The 22,701-nt window shown below is 29.0% G+C and overlaps 1 protein-coding gene across 1 annotated transcript; it reads right to left on the bottom strand.

Moving 5' to 3' along the window:
* Nucleotides 1-6,651: 6,651 nt before the first annotated feature.
* LOC118050630 (serine/threonine-protein phosphatase PP1 isozyme 3) lies at nt 6,652-12,945 on the bottom strand. The gene is made up of 4 exons (XM_035061022.2): nt 12,437-12,945; nt 8,566-9,125; nt 7,947-8,198; nt 6,652-6,948 (listed from the first exon to the last, which is right to left on the bottom strand). The coding sequence occupies exons 1-4, from the start codon at nt 12,609-12,611 to the stop codon at nt 6,925-6,927; spliced, it is 1,011 nt and encodes a 336-aa protein (XP_034916913.1). The 5' UTR covers nt 12,612-12,945; the 3' UTR covers nt 6,652-6,924.
* Between the last annotated feature and the right edge of the window lie 9,756 nt (nt 12,946-22,701).

Below are 22,701 nucleotides of genomic sequence, written 5' to 3'. Positions count from 1 at the left end.
TTATCTGACCATTTTAGTTTCTTGAACACATAAAAACAAAAACAAAAACAAAAATAAAAATAAAAACAAAAACAAAAACAAAAACATAAACATAAAGGTATTTATTCAAAATTTAAAACTAATCTTAAGTGTCTAAATAAAAAAAATGATATAAGCAACATCATAAGGGATGTAAACCTCTTTAAAAAAATATATATTTAGAATGTTTAAGAATGTAGTAACAGTTATAATTCAAATTATTTTTTTATTAAAAATTATAATATTAAAAATAATTTTTTAAAAATAAAAAATATATTTTTTAAATTTAAATTTTAAAAAAAGCGTTGGTTCCTGAACAAGCAATTACATATCACTAGAAAAAATCTTTTTTGATTTCGTAATCTTAAGTTGCGTCTCATAGTGCAAGCTCACATGGGTGCTTGCAATATTGTCGAAGATTGATGGAGAAATTAATGGCCTTGCTATTTAATTCTTTCTAGGTCGTCAATGATGTCATATATATGCCATGATTGTGGACCGAAATGCTAAAAAATAAATTAAAAAATACACACACGAATAAATATGAATCAAACCCTAATTTTTTTTTTTTTGAATTCGAGGAAACCCCACTTTTCGAAAAGTGAATTTTATGGGTCCAGGTGAGTGAGTAAAACCATGAGATGTCCCAGACTCTTACAAGAAATGCATATCTAACTCAAACTTGAGACCTGATAAATCCTAAAAAGAATTAGTCTAGAAATATCAAATGTAAAGTCAAATTAATAGTTTAGTCAAACAGAAGCAGTGTACTTATAATTATTTTTCAAATAATTTTTTGTGTTAAAATACATGTTAATGATATATTTTTTTATTTTATAAAAATTATTTTGGTATCAACATATTAAAATGATTTAAAAACACTAAAAATATATTAATTTGAAGTAAAAAAATAAAAAAAAAATTAATTTTTTTAAAAATACTTTTAAAATAAAGAAACAATGATTCGTTTTATTTTTATAATTTTTTTTAATTAAAAATATATAACAATAAGTTTTTCTTATATTTATTTTTAATATTATCACATTAAAACCATAAAAATATCTAAAAATATATTAGTTTGATATTTTTAAAATATAAAAAAATTTTAAAAACAAATTAAAATGCAAAAACAAACGCACACTGTTTTGCAAAGAAAATAAAAGTAAACCCGTGACTGAAGGAATTTATTAAGTGCTCCTCTACTAGTCAAGACAGATTTCAAAATATATACGTTAAGAATCTACTAAGCATCTTCTTAATTAATTTTTTGTGGTGTTAATATTATCACATGCACGTCTCAAGCCATTTCTTTTGACTTATTGTTTAGGTTTAAAAATATTTTTTAAAAAATAAAAAAAATATTATTTTAATATAAAAAACATTTTAAAAAACAATTATAATTCAATTTTTTAATGGAATCATTTTATTCTTACAAAAAGTTTCTTAAGTGCTCCTCTGCTAGTCAAGACAGATTTCAAAAATATATACGCTAAGAATCTACTAAGCATCTGCTTAATTATTTTTTTGTGGTGTTAATATTATCTCATGCACGTCTCAAGCCATTTCTTTTGACTTGTTGTTTAGGTTTAAAAATATTTTTTTAAAAAATAAAAAATATTATTTTAATACATTTTAATATAAAAATATTTTAAAAAATAATCATAATTATATTTTTTAATAAATAAATAATAGGAGTCATTTTATTTTTACAAAAAGTTTCTTAAGCGCTCCTCTGCTAGACAAGACAGATTTCAAAATATACACGCTAAGAATCTACTAAGCATCTTCATAATTATTTTTTTGTGGTGTTAATATCGTCCCATGCAATTATCAAGCCATTTCTTTTGACTTGTTGTGTAGATGATTAAAATTTTGATGGGTTGATTTTAAAAATAAAAAAATATTATTTTAATATATTTTAATATAAAAAATATTTTAAAAAAATAATCATAATTAGACTCTTAAACAAACCCATCGTGTATGTTAAGTGATGTGATTCATTTTATTTTTACAAAAAAATTTTAAGTGCTCCTCTGCTAGTCAAGACAGATTTCAAAATATATACGTCAAGAATCTACTAAGCATCTTTTTAATTTTTTTTTTTGTGGTGTCAATATGGTCACATGCACTTATCAAGCCATTTCTTTTGACTTAATGCTCTCATGGCCACAGGAAATTTGCCATAATGATGTTCAGTAAGGAGTGTAATTGGGGTCAAGCTTCCACACGGAGATGGATATTTCATTTTCTTTGAAGGAAAAAGAGACCTTACCAGTAGAATGATCTACTTAGTCCATGAGAAATGTGAGAAAAACACATCTCCTGTGGGGGCCAAAAGAGAGAAAAAAAGAAGAGAAGGAAAGTTGAATGATAAAGGAATCTTCTAGGAACATTTATACTTTTGTTTTTGTATTTTTAAAATATTTATTTATATATTTTGTCCATCTAAGCACTAAAATAAAAATAAATATAAAATTTAAAAATATTCAAAACGTATGCAACAATAAAGAAATTATATAAATCGAGTTGGATTATGAAACTAACACAATTTAGACAAGTTCTAATAAAAGTTGATTGTTTTTGGTTCAATTTGATTTTTATATAAAAAAAATAATTAAACTGATTTTTTTTTTTAAATCAAAATCGGTTCAAACCAATCGACTTTGGTTCAGTTCGGTTTTTGAGGACAAAACTGGTCTGACTCGGTTTTTTCAGTTGAGTTCGGTTTGATTTTAGGCTTATAAAATCAAAATCGAACCAAAATGGTCGGTTTTTTTAAAATTTTAATTGATTTTTTATACAGTTCAGTTTTTTTAATTGTTTTTTTTTTTCTAGTTTTCTTCTTTTGATTTTATCGGTTTTTTTTTCATCCTAATATGAATCGGATCATGAAAATGGCAAGGAAGATTTATAATAAATTTATATTTATTTATTTGCTAGATGTCCCAATTCATTGAATGGACTGCATAAGGATTCAAAGATCTTCTCCCGAATATTTGAGTGGACTGCGCTCGGTTAATTAATATTTCCAAAAAATATATTTTCTTATCTTAATTTTCTTTATTTTTTTTGTTTCGAAAGAATAACTAAATAATAAATAATACATGTGAAACCAGCACGATTATATATTAAAAAGAGAGAAATCACAAGGAAAGCAGATATGTGGAATAGCATATCGAGAAAAGTAGCAGAAGACCTTGAGGTGTCTGTCGTTCATGGCCCAGAAGATAATTTATTATTATGGCTTCCTGTCCTTCTCCTCGGATTGCTTTGGAACACAAATGGCAGTTCATGGAGTGAAGAAAGGTTCCCCTTGACTTGTCTGCCTTCCATGTCGTTTGACCAGTCGTTTCTTAAAATTCTCAATGTACTAGTTTATAAGCATTTTTTCTACCGAGGACTAGTTTATTTTTGATAAAAAAAAAAGAAAGAATCAAACCGACAAGTCAATTTAAGAAATTTCTTAGAAGCAAAGGCAACATAAATTCTTGAAAATCATCATAAAAATAGCATAGACGTCAAACCTGATGGAGAATTGACTTAAAAATGTCTTAGTTCTTTTATATATATATATATATATATATAATCGCCCCGTTTGTTTGTTGAAAAATAATTTTTTTTTTTAAAATAAATTTGAGAAAGTGAATTATTTTTCGATATTTGGTAGTATATGAAAAATAAATTGAAAGACACTTTTAAGTGTTTGGTTATGTCATGAAAAATGAGTTGGAAAATAACTTATTAATTTTTTTTTCAAGTTTATTAAAATAATAAGAAACAAACCTTATAAATTAAAAAGTTGAATGAGAATGAAATTAAAAAAAAATAATTTTATAAATTATCTCAAATAAAATAAATAATAATTAAAATAATAGAGATCAAATCTAAAACATAAAAAAATTAAAAGATAAAAAAATTAAAATAATAATAATTAACATTTCATAAATTATTTCAAATAAAATAAATAACAATCAAAAGAATAAGGACCAAATTTGATAGATATAAAATTTTAATTAAAAAATAATAAGGGAAAAGAAAATAATAATTATAAAAATAAGGACCAAAATTAATATAAAAATTGAATTTTAAGGGATGAAATTGAAAAATAAATATTCAAAACAAAATATATATAGCAATCAAAAGTTTGAGGACCAAATTTGATATAATCAGCAAACAAGATGACATTTCTAATTTTTTCATAACTTTCAAAAAGTGTTTTTCGTTCAAAATAAAAGGAAAACACTTTCATGAAAATCAAACCAGATTTTTTTTTAATTAAAAAAGTGTTTTTTATTGACAACTTTTCACAAACAAATATAAAAAAATTTAAAAAACAGTTTAAGAACTCCAAATTATTTCATGCCGGTCAGCTCTTCTCCCCTTTCTCAAATTTTCCCAAGGACTCCTAACAAAAATCTAACATCAGCAGAGATATAAGCTTCTTGTCATACTCCCTTCTCTTGTAGAAAATCTACAAAACCGTTGATTCCACAGGACAAGTTCCCAATTCAACTCCCTCCCATGGATCTCGTATTCAAGAACCCTAACCCTATCTGCTGAACAACCAAAGACAGCAAACATTGAAAAAAATAAACAGTGCCTTCGGAATGAGGTTAGGTTGGCAAACCAACGCTTCTGTTCCTTTGGAAGTTGTATATTTACTTGGCAGTGTGGTTGTTGCTGTTTTTCAAATAATTTTTTGTATTAAAATGCATGTCAATGATTTTTTTTTTTTTTTTTAAAATTATTTTTGACATCAACATATAAAATGATTTTAAAATAATAAAAATATATTAATTTAAAATTAGTAAAAAATAATTTTTTTTTAAAAACACAAAAAGAAGTCCAAGTATTAGAAATGGCCAACATGTTTTTTGTTTATAAGTTATAACTACTACGGTCCAGGACCATAATGAGGTTAAGCACTAGGCCACCATCTAGATGGTTAGTTTATTGCCTTCAGCTTCCATCCGCATCCATTTTTAGTTTTGAGTTTACAATATGTGGTCTTATAGGAATTACGTTCTTGATGCGGATTGGAAGCTGAAGGCAATTTTAAAAAAATAAAAGCTTGTAGATATTATTTTCTCTACAATAACAATAATAAAATTTGTTTTCTTAAAAGATTTATAAAGCTTTAAATAAACCAAAAACTCTACCTCAACTACAAAACAAAAATAAAAATTTAAGATTACAAAGAAATAAAATATAAAACCTGAAAATAGCATAAAATAAAAAAAATAACAAAAAAATCATAAGTCAAAATTAGGATTCTGAAGTGAGATTTTTAAAATCTAAAAATCCAACAATTAAAGTAGCAATTTTATAAATTTATTTTCTAGATCATTTATGTAATCTATCTAAAACAAACCTTATTTAATTATGATAAAATCATAACTAACTATTTAGAATAACTTGTTATCACAATTACAACTTTATTAAGTCCGATCCCTCAATTATATAAAAAGAATTGATGGATCTCCTTTTTCACACAACTTTAAGCTGCGAAAAAAGAATTGCAATACATTAGAATGAGAGATTGCAAGCACAAGGGCAGATAGAATGACAAAAAATATAAGAACTTGGACATTAAAGCATTTGAGAGCAAGTTCTTGATAAAATGTTCATAAGTTCTTCTGCTCTAATATAAACTATATATGCTACATTGAACAGTAAATACATCTCTCTCTGTGGACGCTTATTGTTCAAATCAGGTCTATAACTTGGCAAATTTGAACTTGAGATCAGATCACTACATGAAAAGAAAGCAGGAAATAGAAGATCCTTTTTTTTTTTTTTTTTTTTTTTTTGTCTTTGAGGCCACAAATCCTCACTCTCTTCAACTTGTTTTATCATTTGAACATACTCCCCCGCCCATCTGACTCACCAATGAGTCGTCTCGATTCAACTCCATTTCGTTCGTTTATGTTCTGCTTATTGAACAATATTGACAGGGAAAGTGGATGTTGGGCTATGGAGTGAGAGGGAGGGTGGCTGGTTGGGCTGTCAGAGAGAGGGAGGGGCTTGGTTTTTCTCAATTTCAGTTTTTGTTTCATATTTTCCTTTTATACCTTTATTGTTTTTGTGATTTTCTGGTTCAGTTTAGGTTTAGTTGAATCAATTTCAGACCCTTTAAACCGAACCGAGATTCTTTCATGTATTTTTTAATCAATTTTAACACTCGGTTTGTTTTTTTCAATTAACTTTATATATATATATATACATTTTTTTTTTCTTCTTGATAACTCGGTTATTTTGAACACACTTTATAATATGAAAACATATGATCTTTTATAGACCTCATAGCCTCTAAGAAGATGAACACACAACAGCAGAATACATAGAGGGGGAAGCATCTCTTTAAAGAAAAAGTCCATCTCCGTGTATTGCACAGCTCCTTCAAACTCAAAGATGGTATTGAGATCCACGAGTTCATTGTTTAGACACTGTTTTTAGTATCACGGTCAAACGGCCAAAACACGTTGACTTTTTTCCTTTCTTTTCTTCTCAGAACGATGTTGTTTTTAATTTTTTATAGAATTAAAAAATAAATAAAAATGAGCTGACCTATGACTTTGTGCTTGCCCTGATCAGCCCCTAGCTCTGGTTTTTTTTTTAAAAAGCTCCCAGATGTGAGGAACAATAAGAGCAACATGGAAACAATTCATAGCAGCAATTCTAGCAACTATCAGTGTACAATCAAGAAGAGGAGAACTCAGCCTTCTATCTTCAAACCCAACTTTATATAAGGAAAGCAAAATCTTTGCATCGGATTCTAACCCCCCACCCTCACCACCCCCTCCAATTTATACAAATTTCAGCATACAGTAAGGAAATTAAATGGACCTTGAATGTCGGAGTGTTCTTGGTCCAACTAAGCTTGATCTCTACGTGGAAATCCATCAGTCATACGTTTGGGCCAAGGAAGGACTGCAATGCCATAAACAAAACAAAAAAATATGACAGTCAGCAATTATATGTAAAATAAAAATACCGAAACACACAACAAGCATAAGTCAAATGCAACGAAGACAAAATACATAATTTGCATTCTCCCCTTTTTATGGACAGAATAGATAAATTTCTTTTTTTGAACGAATGGCAAGTGGTTTTCCCATTTAGAGAGAGTTGAGAAAGCACTATCAACACATGCAAGCTGTATAATACAAACTTCAAGAGGGTTGAACAAATATGTCTTCCTCCTCACAGCATTAGTTTTTTTATTAAATTGCAGAAGATTCTCTATCCATGACTAAACAATGAGTTTCCCTTAAAACTACCCTAAAACCATTTGCTTGACTACCACAAACAAGCCACCTTATGCACCATGTTTCATCCAACTCTACAGTCGCTCCACCATTGCATCTGTCAATTCAACATGGTGGCACATTTATCCCTGGTCAGCCAATGTAGAAGAGAGCATTCACACTAAGTCACTAACTGCAGATTTATTCCAATTGAAGGGGAAAGAGAAAAGTACATTTACAAGCAACAGGACAGCCACAAAAGAGTGCCAAAGTATCAAAGTAATGGAGAAAGGAAAAGTTAAGAGAAGAAAAACTGGAGTTCAAATTGTGAAGCATGCACAATTTCTTAAGTTTCTTTTCAGTCTTTTGGATACATGAGAAAATGGTTGAAACTTTCCCCTCCTAAAAGTTGTGCCAGATAAAAACTGTAAAGGTATACACTAAAATCACTTTCAAAAGATGACCATGAAAGATGGAAAGCTCTGCCAGAACATAGACAAGGACAAACATTAACTACTTCTCCACTTGACTGTCTTGACCAAAATATTTAAATAAATACATGAACTACAAAAGGGCACATTATCATACAATTAACATCGAGTACTCTAGTTATCTATCTTATCTATCTAAAAAATCCACTAGAAAAACAGCATTTCAGGTCTTTATAAGTCATGCATTTACCTTGACTCCTGGTGGAGGGTTTCCAGGCTTGGCTGTAATGGTGCTCCCAAAAACACCTACTCCGGTTGAAGTGTTTCCAGGCTTAAACTTTGATTTCTTTTCAGCAGGCTTTAATATTTGGAAAGAGCACATTAAAGTCTCATCCACACTCATCATAGCACCAGCATTATCAAACTCCCCACAGTAATTAGGCGCTGAAAATATAGTTACAAGTTGTCGGTTGGCAAAGAACTCATATCCATCCTCCACAACCTGCAAAATACATTCAGGAAAGAACGAATCATAAAGTCTTAGAAATGATTGAAAAAGAATAAACTCTGTTATAACTGAAAACTCTGAATAGAATGGACAACCAGAGACAATATCACAGTAAGTTATAAATTTATAGGGAAAATGTCAAGGGCCATTTTCTTGAGGTAAACAAAGAAATTCAAGGGCCAATTGGCTCAAAAACCACTCCAAACATATGAACGGTTCCCAAAAGAAAACTGAGCAATTCAATAAAGGATATAAGTGTGGCTCCAGATTGTTAATTCATAACAACCTTACAAGTAATAGTGGATATGAATTCAACTAGAAGCCTGCCCAAGAGAAATTGAATTGCTGTGACAGTTCAAACCTGGTGGGCACGGCAAATGAGATCCAAATCCTGCTTCTGAAGAAACTCTGCCACCTTGTCAGGACCAAATGTGTATGAAACTCCCCTGTCATTCATCCCCCAACCCTGAACATCTTTACTAGGATCCGACCAGAGAAGATCACAGAGTAAACCTGAGTCTGGTACATCAGTTGGGCGCTGTAAGTTTCGAATCTGTTCCAAATTATTTAGCTCTGGAGACAATCCACCATGCATGCAGAGAATCTTCTCATCAATTCGTGCAGCCACAGGTAGGCAATTAAAACAATCAATAAATGCCTTCCATATCCTAACATTAAACCTTCTCTTACACTCATCGTAAAAACCATATATGCGGTTTATTGAAGCACATTCATGGTTTCCCCTCAAGAGGAAAAAGTTTTCTGGATATTTTATCTTATAAGCAAGGAGAAGACATATTGTCTCCAGGCTTTGCTTGCCTCGATCCACATAGTCCCCCAAAAATAAGTAGTTTGCATCTGGAGGGAAACCACCATATTCAAATAGCCTTAGAAGATCAGAATATTGACCATGGATATCACCTGCATGTTACAAGCATATTCCAACAACAGTAGAAAATTCCTTAGTAAGGAAGGGGAGAAAAAAAAATCTAGTGATACATAAAGATGCCAATTCTTTCCTAATTTATAATATTACCTATATTGATTGTTCATCAACACACACAATCATATTTTTTAAATCAATGACTTCAAAACAACATAAGAGAACTGCATCTATAAATCCATCACCAATGCATCATCCAGCAAAGAATAAATGGACATTTGATCATGCACAAGCACGTAAACCATGAATGTAATGACCTTAAGGATATATTTGATACAAGAGTAATGAGGACAAGATTACCATTATAATAAGTACGTTTGTTTGTTCACCTTTGGAGAGATGAAAGGCTTCACCATTTTTGTAGCCATGGCCAAAAATAAATAAATGGGGTTTTCTAGAAAATGCATATACAGCATTTTCAAGAAAATATTCAAGTGGATTGCTGCAAATGGAAAACACCTAGAGCTTCTCTCTACATGGGAAATGACTTTCAAAAGAGACTTTGCAAAGAAACTAGGATTTATGGGGAAAGATTGCATCAAAGAGAATAAGGACAAATTTCCTGAGCAAATGTCACTGAATATCCAACACACTCATCAAGAGAGCAAGTTTGATGGTTGGTTTAATAAGTTTGAAACCCGAGTATTTGAGAGAAATACATAATTCAAAGGATCAATACAAAGCATCATTCAAACTTTGTTCAGATTAGAACATGCAACTAAAGAAAACAAAATACTGTGCTATCAAAATAATTAGGAAATTCTGTTAACTGCTTAGAGAATCTTGAATAAAATAAAAAAGACACAAGTACATTAAGATCCGAACACAAGCAGTTTCCGATCTCCTAGTGCAATTTGTACTTGCAATTTTGAGGTCAAATATCAAAAATATTAATAAAAAAGTATATAACTCATATTTTGGAAGTATTAAACCATTTACTTTGATAATAACACGACAATGAAAAGCAGACAATAACATTTCTTAGACATCTAATAAACCATAAACCTCAAAGACATTTAAAAATACCAAAAGGATAGATCAGGAAATGATGATTAGCATTAAATGGCCATAGTAGTGATCATGCAGGTGTTGTATTAGGGCATGACTAGCCTGCAATCAAAATCCTGAGCAAGTTCTGCCATGCAGTGTCAATAGGAATACTAACACGCACATAACCAAGCCAAGTGCATGGAAGACACAAACAGGAAAGGTACAAAAAACAACTTCATAGCAATCTTTTCCCAGTGTGCATGAGCAAAATCATGTAAAAGGATATGTGAACCCTCAACAGAACAGGAGAGAGATTCAATACAAGAAAATAGATCAGCATCAAATAGAAATAAAAAAGAAAAGCAATAATCTGCAACTCAAATAAAATTCATTAGATCAGCAAACATATTTTGGGAATGTAACAAAAACCCACATGAAGGATCCTCGGCACTCCACAACAGGAGAACACAAACATGCAATTATTGCCAATTATCAAAGAAGAGAGCGCTTAGTACACCCAACTAATCAGACATTGCAATGTCTAAAACACAGTTTTCACAAACATTTCTTCATGGAAAAATGTGATTTGCTAATATACAGAAAATGTTACGCATAACTTAGTTATGAGGGTCAATAATTAGCAGGCCTCAATATTTGGTAATTGTGACAAGATTATGCATCTTTCATAAAAAAGGAATCACAACACAGGCCAGAATTTGTAAGATCAGATTCTTCATGCAACTTTTTTTTTCTTTGGTACAACGCCGCATAACCTTAATCAACTATAACATGTATTTTTTTGTAGCTCTTGATTCAAGTGAATTACTCTGAGACATTTAAGAACTCCTAATCCTGATGCATAAAGATAGCCAAACTGCACATACATCTCTTGGGAAGTTCTCGATATGTATGCAAAGTTCATGGTTGCAATTTAAATTCAACCAATCACGAATTCATTAAAAACAATTAAACTTCAATGCAAGCAATTGCACTATTTCCCTGGCAAGTCAAAATTCAATGTTGAACATTCAATACAAAGGGCATAAATGGACAAACATAAAAAATGCAAACCCATCACGTGCCTTGGTACAATTTAATCCCTTTGTAATGCACATATATAAAACAAGAAGACAAGTTTCCATAAATAAATGAAATGCTTTCAGATGAAAAAAGTAATAAAATGTATCAATAGTCAATTTGACACCCGTGATAAGTTCATGAAATGCAAACTTCAGTTCACAGTCTTGACACAGCTTGCGAATAAGCATATACGAACATACAAAACACATACAAATCAGTAAGATTCATCTATCAATCAAAATCAAACAAGACAAATGAATTCTCCAGAACATAAAGCCCCAAGTTGGACCCACTGTCCACAAGCTATTTCCAAGTATCATGTGCAGTTGGCAAAATGAATTCTCCCAAAACCAATACATACACAAGAAGATAAGTAACCAACATGGCAATGAAATTGTGCCCAAAACATAAAAAAAAAAATTAAAAATTCATCAAATAAGAGCAGCATACCAAGCGAAGATAGCATAAAATACAATGAAAATTTATGGGTTTGTCCAACTACAGACAAGGATCATTGAAATATAAAACACAATCAACAAGCAAGCGAGCCCAATCAAGCCAAAAAACCAGAATACGTTGACATCATAAAAAGATAGCTGCGCCAAAATATAGACTTGGATACTGTTGTGCAGCAAAAAGAAGCAATAAACAACTGCTAAATCACTGGCAAGTCACAACTTTCAATTTCAGGTAAAACAAACCCAAAACAACTCTCCAAGGCTTCACCAAAAGACAACTACAAATCACAAAAAAGCACTTCAATGAAGCACCCCATCCAATCCAAGAATCACAAACTAGTCAACACCAAATGGGGTTACCATAATCCATGTAAAATTTAAACCTTTCATCTAAACAAAAACATAAGTCCCTACAAACACTTTATAATAAGCAATAAAATCACACCTAGGACACAAAAGAATCCTCCAAGACACAAAACCAACAAAGTGACGTTCATATAAGACACAATCTTTACTTACAAATCTTAATAGGGTCATCAAAGACACAATCTTTACTTACAAAAAAACATGGCAAGCAACTAAACACCAATCCTTAAAAAAAGTAAAGGAAAAAAAAAAACCCTCCAAGCCTAAAAAAATAAACAAAAGGTAAAGCATAAAAGACCACAAAAATTTACACGGGTTGCTAAAATAAAAACATGGGACATTCTTAAAACGCTAGAAAACACAAACTAAAGCAAATCTAGGAAGAAAAGAAATACCACAAATCTTGATGGGTGCTTCAAGCTCCAACAAATTAGGCTGGCGCAAGAAAATCTCTCTAGACTCCACACATAGTTGCCGGATCTCGGACTCTGATAACTGAACTTGCTTCCCAGGTTTCCCTCTAACCTCTAATAACCTCTCGATTATATCATCAAGAACTGCTTGCTCCATCCTTTCTTCTTTTCTTCAAAAAAATGTACTCTTTTCTACTAAGAATCAAAACTTTTACGCCAAAAAGTCAATGGTTGTGATTGTTGGGAGATGGAGAGAAGGAAGGAGATGGAGGGGATAGAGAGTATAGGCATAATTGCATGATTGTCTTTGGGGGATGGCCAGGAATGGTGGACGGTGACGTTTTGTCAATAGAAGGGTGTCGTTTATATGGAGTGGGGATTTGTGGAGGGAGAGGGAGAAATGGGCTGACCTAGACTGATGAGAGAGGGGAGCGAGTGTTCGGTAAATTTCATAGAGGGGGAAATCTTGTTAATGGGATTGAGACAGGGTGTTTTTCCTTCCTCTCTGATTGTTATCTATATAGAAAAGTCATAAGTTTCATAATATGATGATAGCTACATAAAGTGTTCTGAATGAGACGTCTTACCTCATAAAATTTGAAATTTTTATTAGAAAGTAATAGTTTACGGTGCCATGCTTTTGCTTGAATAAAAAAAAAATTGAAGGTAAAAAAAGAAAAACTTTAAACTATTTGGTAATATTAAACTTGACCGATATAATAATCTTGAAATCTAATTTTTTACTTAGATAATTTAAAAATAAAATGTGTGAAAAGTGTCTTCACTTGGATGATTAAAATAATTTAGAAGGTTAATAATAGAAATAAGCTAGGTCTTAACATGAAAATGAACTTGTTTTGTAATAATAAAACTACAATTGATATCTCATAAAATCCTATTCAGTATGATAGAACAAAACATATGGAGTTGAACAGACATTTCATTAAACAAAACCTTAAAAAAAAAGATTATTTGTTTCTCATTTGTTAAATCAAAAGACTAGCTGACAAATAAACTAGCATAAACAATTTCTAGTAGGATTTTTCATGACTCATTTGACAAGTTAGGTAATAAAAATATATCTATACACCAACTTGAGGGGAAGTGTTAATGTAAGTCATTAGAGTTATATTAAATAGAAACACCAATTGTATATATCAAATCCCTTGATTTAAGGTTCAATCTCCTATAGTTTTGCCATATATATTGGATTGGTTAAAAAAATCTTTAAGAGATCTTTCCTTTGCATCTCTAAATAGATTTTAATTGAATTAATGAAAGATGATGAATTGAGAGATTGAAGTTTATTTTCCAAAAGTCTGATAGAAATTAGAAAAGCTGAACAAAAAAAAGATATTATTAAATCATCATTAAGGATGTGAAGTGAAAAATTAAGGACAAGATGATGATGGCAAAAAGGTTTAATCTTTGAACTAATCGAGTTGCAAAGATTAAGGAGTTTAACACTATTATCTAGGTAAAATCCAGAGAATTATCAAGCTTGAGAGAGGAAAGTAGATTAATGGCTTTGTAATGTGCAAAGGATAGAATCAAGGGCTGAGAAAAACTAAGAGAAATTGATTGCAATCAACGATGAATATGAAATGGGGGAATTAGTTAAAGTTTTAAGACAATGAAGAAAGGATTCATCAAAGGAATGAGAGAAAAAGATTAAATTTTTTATAGGCTACATCTTTCTTGTTCTTTGTACTTTTAAAAGGATTGAAGAAGAAAGGAAAAATTGAAGTTGTTGTTACAAACATTATAATTGGTAATATAATGATGACAAATAAATGAAATATACACAATTGTATCAATATATATCAAGATTGAAACGATCAAGCCCTATACTTTGACTATCGATTTCAAGGATCAATAAATATTAAACAGACGATAAAAGAAAAGAGAAAGTTGTTATACGAGTATAGAATTGAGTGGAATCTATTTTTTAAACAAATATTTTTATCGACCCAGATTAATTCTAACTTTCAACCCATAACTTATATTTTACCCTAAGGCAACCTCTAAGTCGAGTTTTATAACTTTAATTTTATAAGCAATTGCTTAGGGGATCTCCAGACTAATTTTAAGTTCAGCCATTAAAAGCATCTACACATTGCTCTCTAAAGAGAGTCCTAAGCTATAATAATGTGGTGTTTTTCCATAGATTTATGCTCTATAAAAGGCTTTTCATTCTAGCTTCATGAACAACTCACAAACAATGGCTTAGGGGTGCTCCAAAATAATTTTGAATTCAGCCATTGATAGCATCCACACTTTGCTCTATAAATAAAGTCATTAGATATAATAGTAGTCAATATGGTTTTCTCTATAATATTCATGCTCTTTAACGAGCTTTCCATTCTAGCTTCATTAATAGTGCCCGCTACATATAGCGAGCACTGTTAAACTCTTTAAATTGTTTTGAGATAGCGGGAAAAGAAAACAAAAGATATAGAGGAAAGGAAAGATTGAAGGGTAGGTTGTTCTTCATCTTTATTTTACATCTTTAGTTTCAAATCGTCTTTCCATTCTCTCTATTTTAAGGCCTTTTCCTTGTAATTTAATATCACCGTCAATTTCAAATATGTAAACCCTCATATAAAATTTGTATGGTATTAGTAAACTATCGAAAGATTAACTCAATAATGAAATAGGTTAAATAAAAAAATAAAATGAAATAGTACTGGATAATTATAAAGGAAATTTTAGGGAAATAAACTTATATGTACGGTATTTAAAAAGAATATCGAGACAATGTATCCGATTAAATGAAAAACATATGAACTAGACATAATGACATTGTTGTAAATATCAATAACGTGGGAATATAAACTTGTAGCCTTGGCTTCTTTTGGAAGCCGCTTTGGCCGAACAAAGATAACAAGAGAGGGGAAGAATTTTCTTTTTCTTTTCACTTGATTTTCTCATAAAAAAAAACACTTAAAATACTTGGATTAAGAGCTTTAAAGAAAGTTTAAAAGGATCAAAGCAAAGAATTTCAAGCTTTGGTTAAGTTTGTGATGCTTAAAAGCTAGAGATTCATGAAGCTAGAGAGATAGAGTAAAGAGTAAAGAGGAATTGAGTTTTTCTTTGTAAAATCTACCTTGAATTAGTGTTGTTAAGAGGTAAGGAACTTTATTACCATGATTGATCGAAGTTTTATTATGATTTTAAGCATAAATGTTAATGATTGCATTATGTAAAGTTAGGGTTATGATGATTGGTTGGTTAAAATGATGATTTTTGTTTAATTTTGTGTTCTTAATCATAAATAACTAATAGGTAAAATTAATTAATGAAATTTTTTTTTTTGAAAGGAAACCATTTTCCCTTGAAGTTAGAATCAGCCAAGACTAAGAAGAATGAAAATTGATGTTTTTATTTAATTGTTGTGATATTCAAAATAAATTGCATTAAGTGATGTGTAAAATGAGTGGGTAATATCAAATTAACACAAAAATTGGAGAAAACTCATGTCTCCCATTAATGGTAGTTTTGACCATGTGTTGAAATAAAAGAGTTTGGATTGCTTAATCAAATTGGTGCGTAAATTATGTTTGATTGTGTTATATAACATGTTATATGATTTCATATGAAGAAAGTTGTATGGAATTTAAAAAAGGAACCTTTGGTTCTTAAATAAATGTTTTTTGCCAAAAGGTAGGAGAAAAATGAGTTGTTGTTTTAAACTTCCATGAGGATTATGTTGAATTGTGAATATGTAATGTATTTGAATGATTGTATTAAAAAAAACTATAAGAAACTATAATGAAAACTCAAGGGATTAAACCTTGAAGTTTTTACCAACCTAGAGAAAAAGAAAAAAGAAAAAAAGGACAATTGAACCTTTGAGAATGAATATGAACCTAATAAATGTGTATGTGCAAGAAGTTTTAAGGGTTTTCCTTATTAAAGGTTTGATTATATTGGTTGAATAGGAATTTGAAGAAAAACAATTATAATGTATTGAATTGTTTACGACAATTATATCTCTAATGGTTCAAGAGAGGCTACTGGAATAGGACAATTGCAGAGAGTAGTGACTTGTGCATCGACTCTAAGTAGATGCCCTGCACTTTTCTGTTCAGAAGATTCCTTAAGTCTTTCAAATTGTAAATTCTTAAACATGTGTATTTATTTATAAAAATGCTAATACTAAAGAAGAATTGATTTGATTAGTTGTTCTAAATGGAGCTAGTGAAATTAATATAATTGACTAGTTTTCCCGGGTGAAGTTAGTGGTATCAATGTAATTGACTGCTATAATATTTAATTTGACTAGCTGTCGGGAGCTAAGCAAGTCATATCAATGTAGTTTACTACTAATATATTTAATTTAATTAGTTATCATGAGTAAGCTAGTGGTATCAATATAATTAACAACTGGAATATTTAATTTGATTAGCTGTCCAGAGCGGAGTTAATGACGCTAATGTGATTGATGGTTTTAGTATAACTAACTCGTTGAGTTATTAATGAATTATTTAAGTGGAATCAAATAGTTAACAAGTAAAAAAAGATTATGCTTTTATGTTTAAAGTGTTGACTTCGGATTAATGAAATAAAAATCAAGGCATTTATGTTTTGTTATGAAAATTATTGAGTTATATACTTGTATTTTTATAATAAATTGATTTTAGGTTTATAAAAGACCTGGACAGAGCAATATATTATTTATAACATTTCTTTTTGTGACTAACTTTGTAATATAAAATAAACTAGTATTAATATGCATGTAATGTTACTATTGAATTTCTTTTATTAGGTTTGGAATTTAACATAAGATTTATTCCTTTTTATTAAATTAAAAATGCATGCAACTAGTTCATAGTATTTCTTATACTCTTAATTATGTTCCTTGTTGGGAAATATTTTTTAATGTGAATGGTTATGGATTTTGGAAAATGATGATGGTTTTTGTTGTTTATGAGAAAGGTCCAAGATTATTGGATTATTAATTAAGTCTTGATTTTGTATGTGGATTGTTCATGTCGATACTTGAAAATGTTCACTTTTAAAAGAAACCTATCTAAATTTAATAGAATCTTAAATGACTCTAAAAATAGTAAATTGTAATCATGAATCAAGGATTATAAGGTTTTTTTCTTTTAATTTTTTTTCATGATTTTAAATGACTCATGACATGATATTATTATCGAATATGATTTAAAAATTGAAGTTGTTACATAATTATTCTTCTTTACTTCGTTCTCCATTTAGGTATAAATTGATCTTCAAAACCTAGTTTTTATCCTTCCCCTTTTGATTGTTACCACTTTTGCTTTTTAATTGCTTTATTTATTTTTCGACATGTTTATTTAGTTTGATATTTTGTTTTTCTCTTTTAATGAGCACCCTCATTTGATTTGATTCAATCTCATTTGCCATGTTTTATTTATTTATTTATTCATCACTTTTATATTTGAATGCTTGTAGAAATGGATGTCCTAGTTGGTCAAAGTTTATACCCATTGCACCATACTAAAACAATTCACCTTGTAATTTCCAATTCAATATGCCCTGATTTATCCCTTTACCTTGCTTTTTCATATATGTTTAGTATTTTTTTTTTTTTTTGCATCAAAATAAAACAAGTAATTTCTTGATTTTGTGAAACTATTTATAGGTTGATAATTAGCGTAAGAATGTTCATGACTATGAGATCAATAAGTTGATTGAATTGGTTACCATTTCCTTTATATTAAGGTATATAAATTTCCAGTAAACTCTTTGTTATTGTAGTTAATAGAGCTCTTTCCTTTGTATTTTGTAGTGTATGGTACATTATTATTGGTATTACTATTATATGCTTAAGTACAAGCATGAGCTAAATACTGAAGTGATAATCTTGGACAAGTTTTTTCAATAAGAAAATCTGTTGAATAATAATAAAAAAACATATTTGTTTTGACAACTTATATAAATATAAATTCTCCTAATAATTTCTTTTTTCTTGAGCTATTTAGTTTCCACAAAGTTTGTTAATAAAATGTGCACACCCCTCTTAAGCACAAATGCACTCATGCATTTATTGTTTTTGCTAAAATAAATAAATAAAGAGAAACATGTAGCTTTTAGGTACATTGAAATGTTATTTTATGATATCATTTTTACTTGTTTATATGTACTTTTGGAGAAAATGTCTTAGGGGTGCTGGTGTAGATGTAAAGATGATTTTGATGGATTTAACAATGGTGGATATAGTGACCTTCTCATTGTCATTAGTGTTTTTTGTAATTGTAGAAGAATAAATATTAATGCTTATTCTATGGATTAATGTTGACAAAGAGTTTAAGGAATGAAAATTTATTTTATTATTTAAATGATGATCATTTTAAACATGTTTGGTAAGGATATTTTATGTAATCAATTTCTTGAGAAACATCAATAAAATTGCAACAATAATTTTTAAAGGTGCAGTTTTAGCTTTCATATAAATGATTTTGTTGTGTAATTATAAATATTTTAATAACTCGAATTTTGAAAATAAAAATCATTAATCAATTTTAAAACACAATAATAAAATATTCATAAGTCTTTATTCTAAACAAATATGAATGTAATAATATTTTTTTTAGGTAGCTAACTAAAATGATTTTTTTTAGATATTTTAATTAATATAGTGTTTATAAATGTGATTGAAATTTTTTTTAAATGATTTTAATGAATTGATATTAAAAATAATTTTTAAAAAATATTAAAAAAATGATTTTAATAAAAGAATGTGAATGCTTTGAGGCGGCTAGAGTAGAAGAAATGACAAGGAGCGGTGGGGCAACCGGGCCCATTTGGAGTTATTGATGGGGCCCATAAAGCTCGTGGCAGACAGCACTCCAAGTTTTAGTAACAGAAATCCATGCACTTGAACAAAGCAAATGTCTGTTCTAGACTTTCTAGTCTTAGGTCGGACTAATTCTTAGAAAATGATTGGTCTGCAACCTGTTGCTTTGGTACCTCTGCGTGGGATGCTTTCAATCTGAGGTAGTTGTCTGCAGCATAGTTTTAAGACCTGCTCTTCAGGTTTTTATTAAGTTATTATATTTTGATTTGGATTATCGGGTCGATTGAATTAATTTTTTTAAAATTAAAAGTTAATAGATTTCTGGCCGAGTTTTACCAGGTTAACCCACGAGATCATGACATGTTTTTCTTTCCTTTATTTTTTTTAACCTGACCCGGTTCTAGTCCCGGATCGGCCAGGTTTTAGGTCGATCTGCCGGGTCGGACTGGATTTCAAAACTATGATATAGAGTATTTTGAGCATATATTTAGTTTTATCATCCTTGTTAAGCTATTGACTGCTGATAAAATCTTAGGTTAATTTTGGATATAATAAAATAACATGTTATTGATGTGGATGCCTTTTAAAATATAATGATTTAATCTTAAAATACTAATATGTTGTTTGTGTTGCGGATAGAATTTTAAGTTAATTTACAACGTTATTGATATATTTTCATGTATAATTTTTCTTTTAATTAAGAAATAAAGAGATATTGTTTATTCCTTATAAAATAAAATAAGAAGTAAATGAATTGATAAATAAAAAAAACGTTATTGATACTAGTTAAATATTAAAATAAAAGCTAATTTTTATAGTAAAAATAAAAAATAAATGTGCACATATATTTTTAACACCAATTGACTATTTTATTTTAAATCTTTTCATTCATATTATCTTAGCTGTTTAATGTTGTCACTAATAATAAATAAAATATTCATTTTTGTTTATATACAAACTTCTTACAAACATAGTCAATTTATATAAAATATTTAAGAAAATAATTTATTACAAATGAAACTAATTTCTTTGAAGCATCATGCAACTAAAAATAAATAAATAAAAAGATTAATATTTAAATTGAAACAAATAATGAAAAGGGGTAAAAATAAAAGAGAATAAATGCATCTGGCTCTAATAAAAAATCAAAATCTAACTATTTTTTTTTATTAGAAATGGAAACAAATCATCTTCTATTATAGGCGAGCGCCTAGTCTTTGAGGTGACCTAAAGAATAGGGTTCATGTTTTTGAACCTAAAAAACCAAATTTTAGCTTGTTTTTATCTAAGAACACTTTCAAAACATCAGATAAACCTTGAAAAATCACATAAAATTTTACAATCATATCAAAATCACTCTAAAAATAAAAATCAACCAAATCAAAAATAAACCAAATGAATCTTAATTTACTTTTTTTACCATGTTTAGAGAGAAAAGCCACCTTCATTGAACTCCTCTAAAAAAAATAAACTCATTGATACAAATATCATTTATTTTTAAGTGGTCTAAATGTAGCCAACATGTAATTTAATTGCTTTTCAATGAATTTCTATTTTATTTCTCAAACTCAGGAATAGAAAAATGAACAAAATGAATTATTGGATCCAAATAAAAACTCTAAAATTTTTGAAACGGACTATACTTTTTTTTTTATATATTTTATATTATGTTCCTCTGACTTTAAATTTTATCTTTTTAATATAATTTAAAATTTTATCTCATGAAATTAAATCATAAAATTTACTAGGTAAAAAATTTAGATACAAGGAGCAATGCGTGTGTATTTATATATATAGAGCTGTGTTTAAATTGGATTTCAAAAATCAAGTTTAACAATGTTTATATCTTATTTGTTATTTATTAAATAAAATAAATAATTAAAAAAACTCACTCATCCAATTCAATATTCATCATATTCAAGTTAAATTATTATCCATATTCTCAATTCAACTTACTTTATTCATCCATAGGTAGGTGGGAGCTCTCAGTGCCCAGGTCGAAGCTTTTTTTCACTCGTGTCCATTTTTTTTATATACGTATTGCTCCACGTGTCCATTTTTTTTTTTTTTTCATTTTAATACTAAAAAAAGTTAGAATTCATTTTTTTTTTAAAAGGGAGAAAAGACATTATTGACTGAGTCCACCACTAGATGTTATTAGGTGTTTTGAATGAAAGTAAAATTGAATGGTGACTTAGCACCAATTATACTTTAAAAAAGAAGGATAAGAAGGATTTGCACAGATCTTTATCACGTGATCCCATCATCTTTGTCACCTAACGAAACCAAATTGATCTTGAAAACAAATAATCAAATCAAATTTTTAAAGTCAAAAATATTTTTTTTTACAAGTGCAATCGTGATCACCCATGTCCAATTTGAAAGCAAAATTTTATAATATGGCGTAAGATCTAAGGGTAGATTCGGTTTGATTTTTATAAAAAAAATAATCAAACTAATTTTTTTTTAAAAAACCGAAATAGGTTTCAAATTGACTGATTTTGGTTCGGTTTAGTTCGGTTTTTTAGGATAAAACCAGTTCAAACTGGTTTAGCTTAGTTTTTTTTTTTTTCAGTTTGGGTTCGGTTCAATTCGGTTTCAGGCTTATAAAACCAAAACAGAATCGAACCGGTCGGTTTCTTTTTATAAAAATTTTACTTTTTTACAGTTTGGTTTTTTCAGTTATTTTTTTTAGTTTTCTCGATTTAATCGGTTTTTCAGGTTTTTTGCTCATTCATAGTAGAATCCTTTAATTTTCTTTTGTCTTGCATATTTATAACGTTTCAATATTTTTTTTTAAACTGTTTTTTACTTAAAAGATATTAAATTGATGTTTTTTAAAATATTTTTTTAATGTTTTGATATAAAAAATAAAAAAATTTTAAAAATATCTTTTTAATGTATTCTCAATTAAAAAACACCTTGCGTCACATTACCAAATACACTTCATATAAAAAAAGCTGCATAATTACTTTGTTGCAAATTGTAATTTTACCTTGATAATTTAGTTATTTTAACCTAAATCCAAAAACAACATTATTCTTTTAACTCATTTTGAAAAGAATAATTGGAAGTTCAAGTAGCATTACTTTAATATATTATTGCTAATAGGCAAATTCCAACTAATTCCATGGGAGAAAAAGACAGACCCTTAATGTAAGTTCTCTAACTTTGGCAAATATCAAGCACCGATAAAATCAGAAAAAAACTTCAATAAATCTCTAGGCTTTTTCACAGCGGATAGATCGTTGTAGCGATGAGCAAGTAAAAGCATAGTTTTAAACGCCCCGTGATTGTCTCGGTAGTCAAGGTTCAGGTTTTGGGTTTTTGATTAGGATATCAAGTTAGTTGAGTCAAAATATATATTTTTTTAAATTAAAATGATGTTGTTTTAGTAAAAAAAAATAAAAATAAATAAAAGTCAATAAATTTGTAGTTGGGTCAATCAGGTCACACCGGGTTT

Source organism: Populus alba, chromosome 19, assembly GCF_005239225.2.
Source record: "Populus alba chromosome 19, ASM523922v2, whole genome shotgun sequence".
Taxonomy (NCBI): domain Eukaryota; kingdom Viridiplantae; phylum Streptophyta; class Magnoliopsida; order Malpighiales; family Salicaceae; genus Populus; species Populus alba.
Note: the sequence above shows the minus strand (reverse complement) of the source record. Positions and strands in the feature narration are given on the sequence as shown.

Coding starts and splice junctions, on each gene's coding strand:
- LOC118050630 (XM_035061022.2), bottom strand. CDS start 12,611: ATGGAGCAAGCAGTTCTTGATGATATAATCGAGAGGTTATTAGAGGTT. Junction 9,126..12,436: donor AGCACCCATCAAGATTTGTG/GTATTTCTTTTC, acceptor TGTAACATGCAG/GTGATATCCATGGTCAATAT. Junction 6,949..7,946: donor ACCCTCCACCAGGAGTCAAG/GTAAATGCATGA, acceptor ATGGCATTGCAG/TCCTTCCTTGGCCCAAACGT.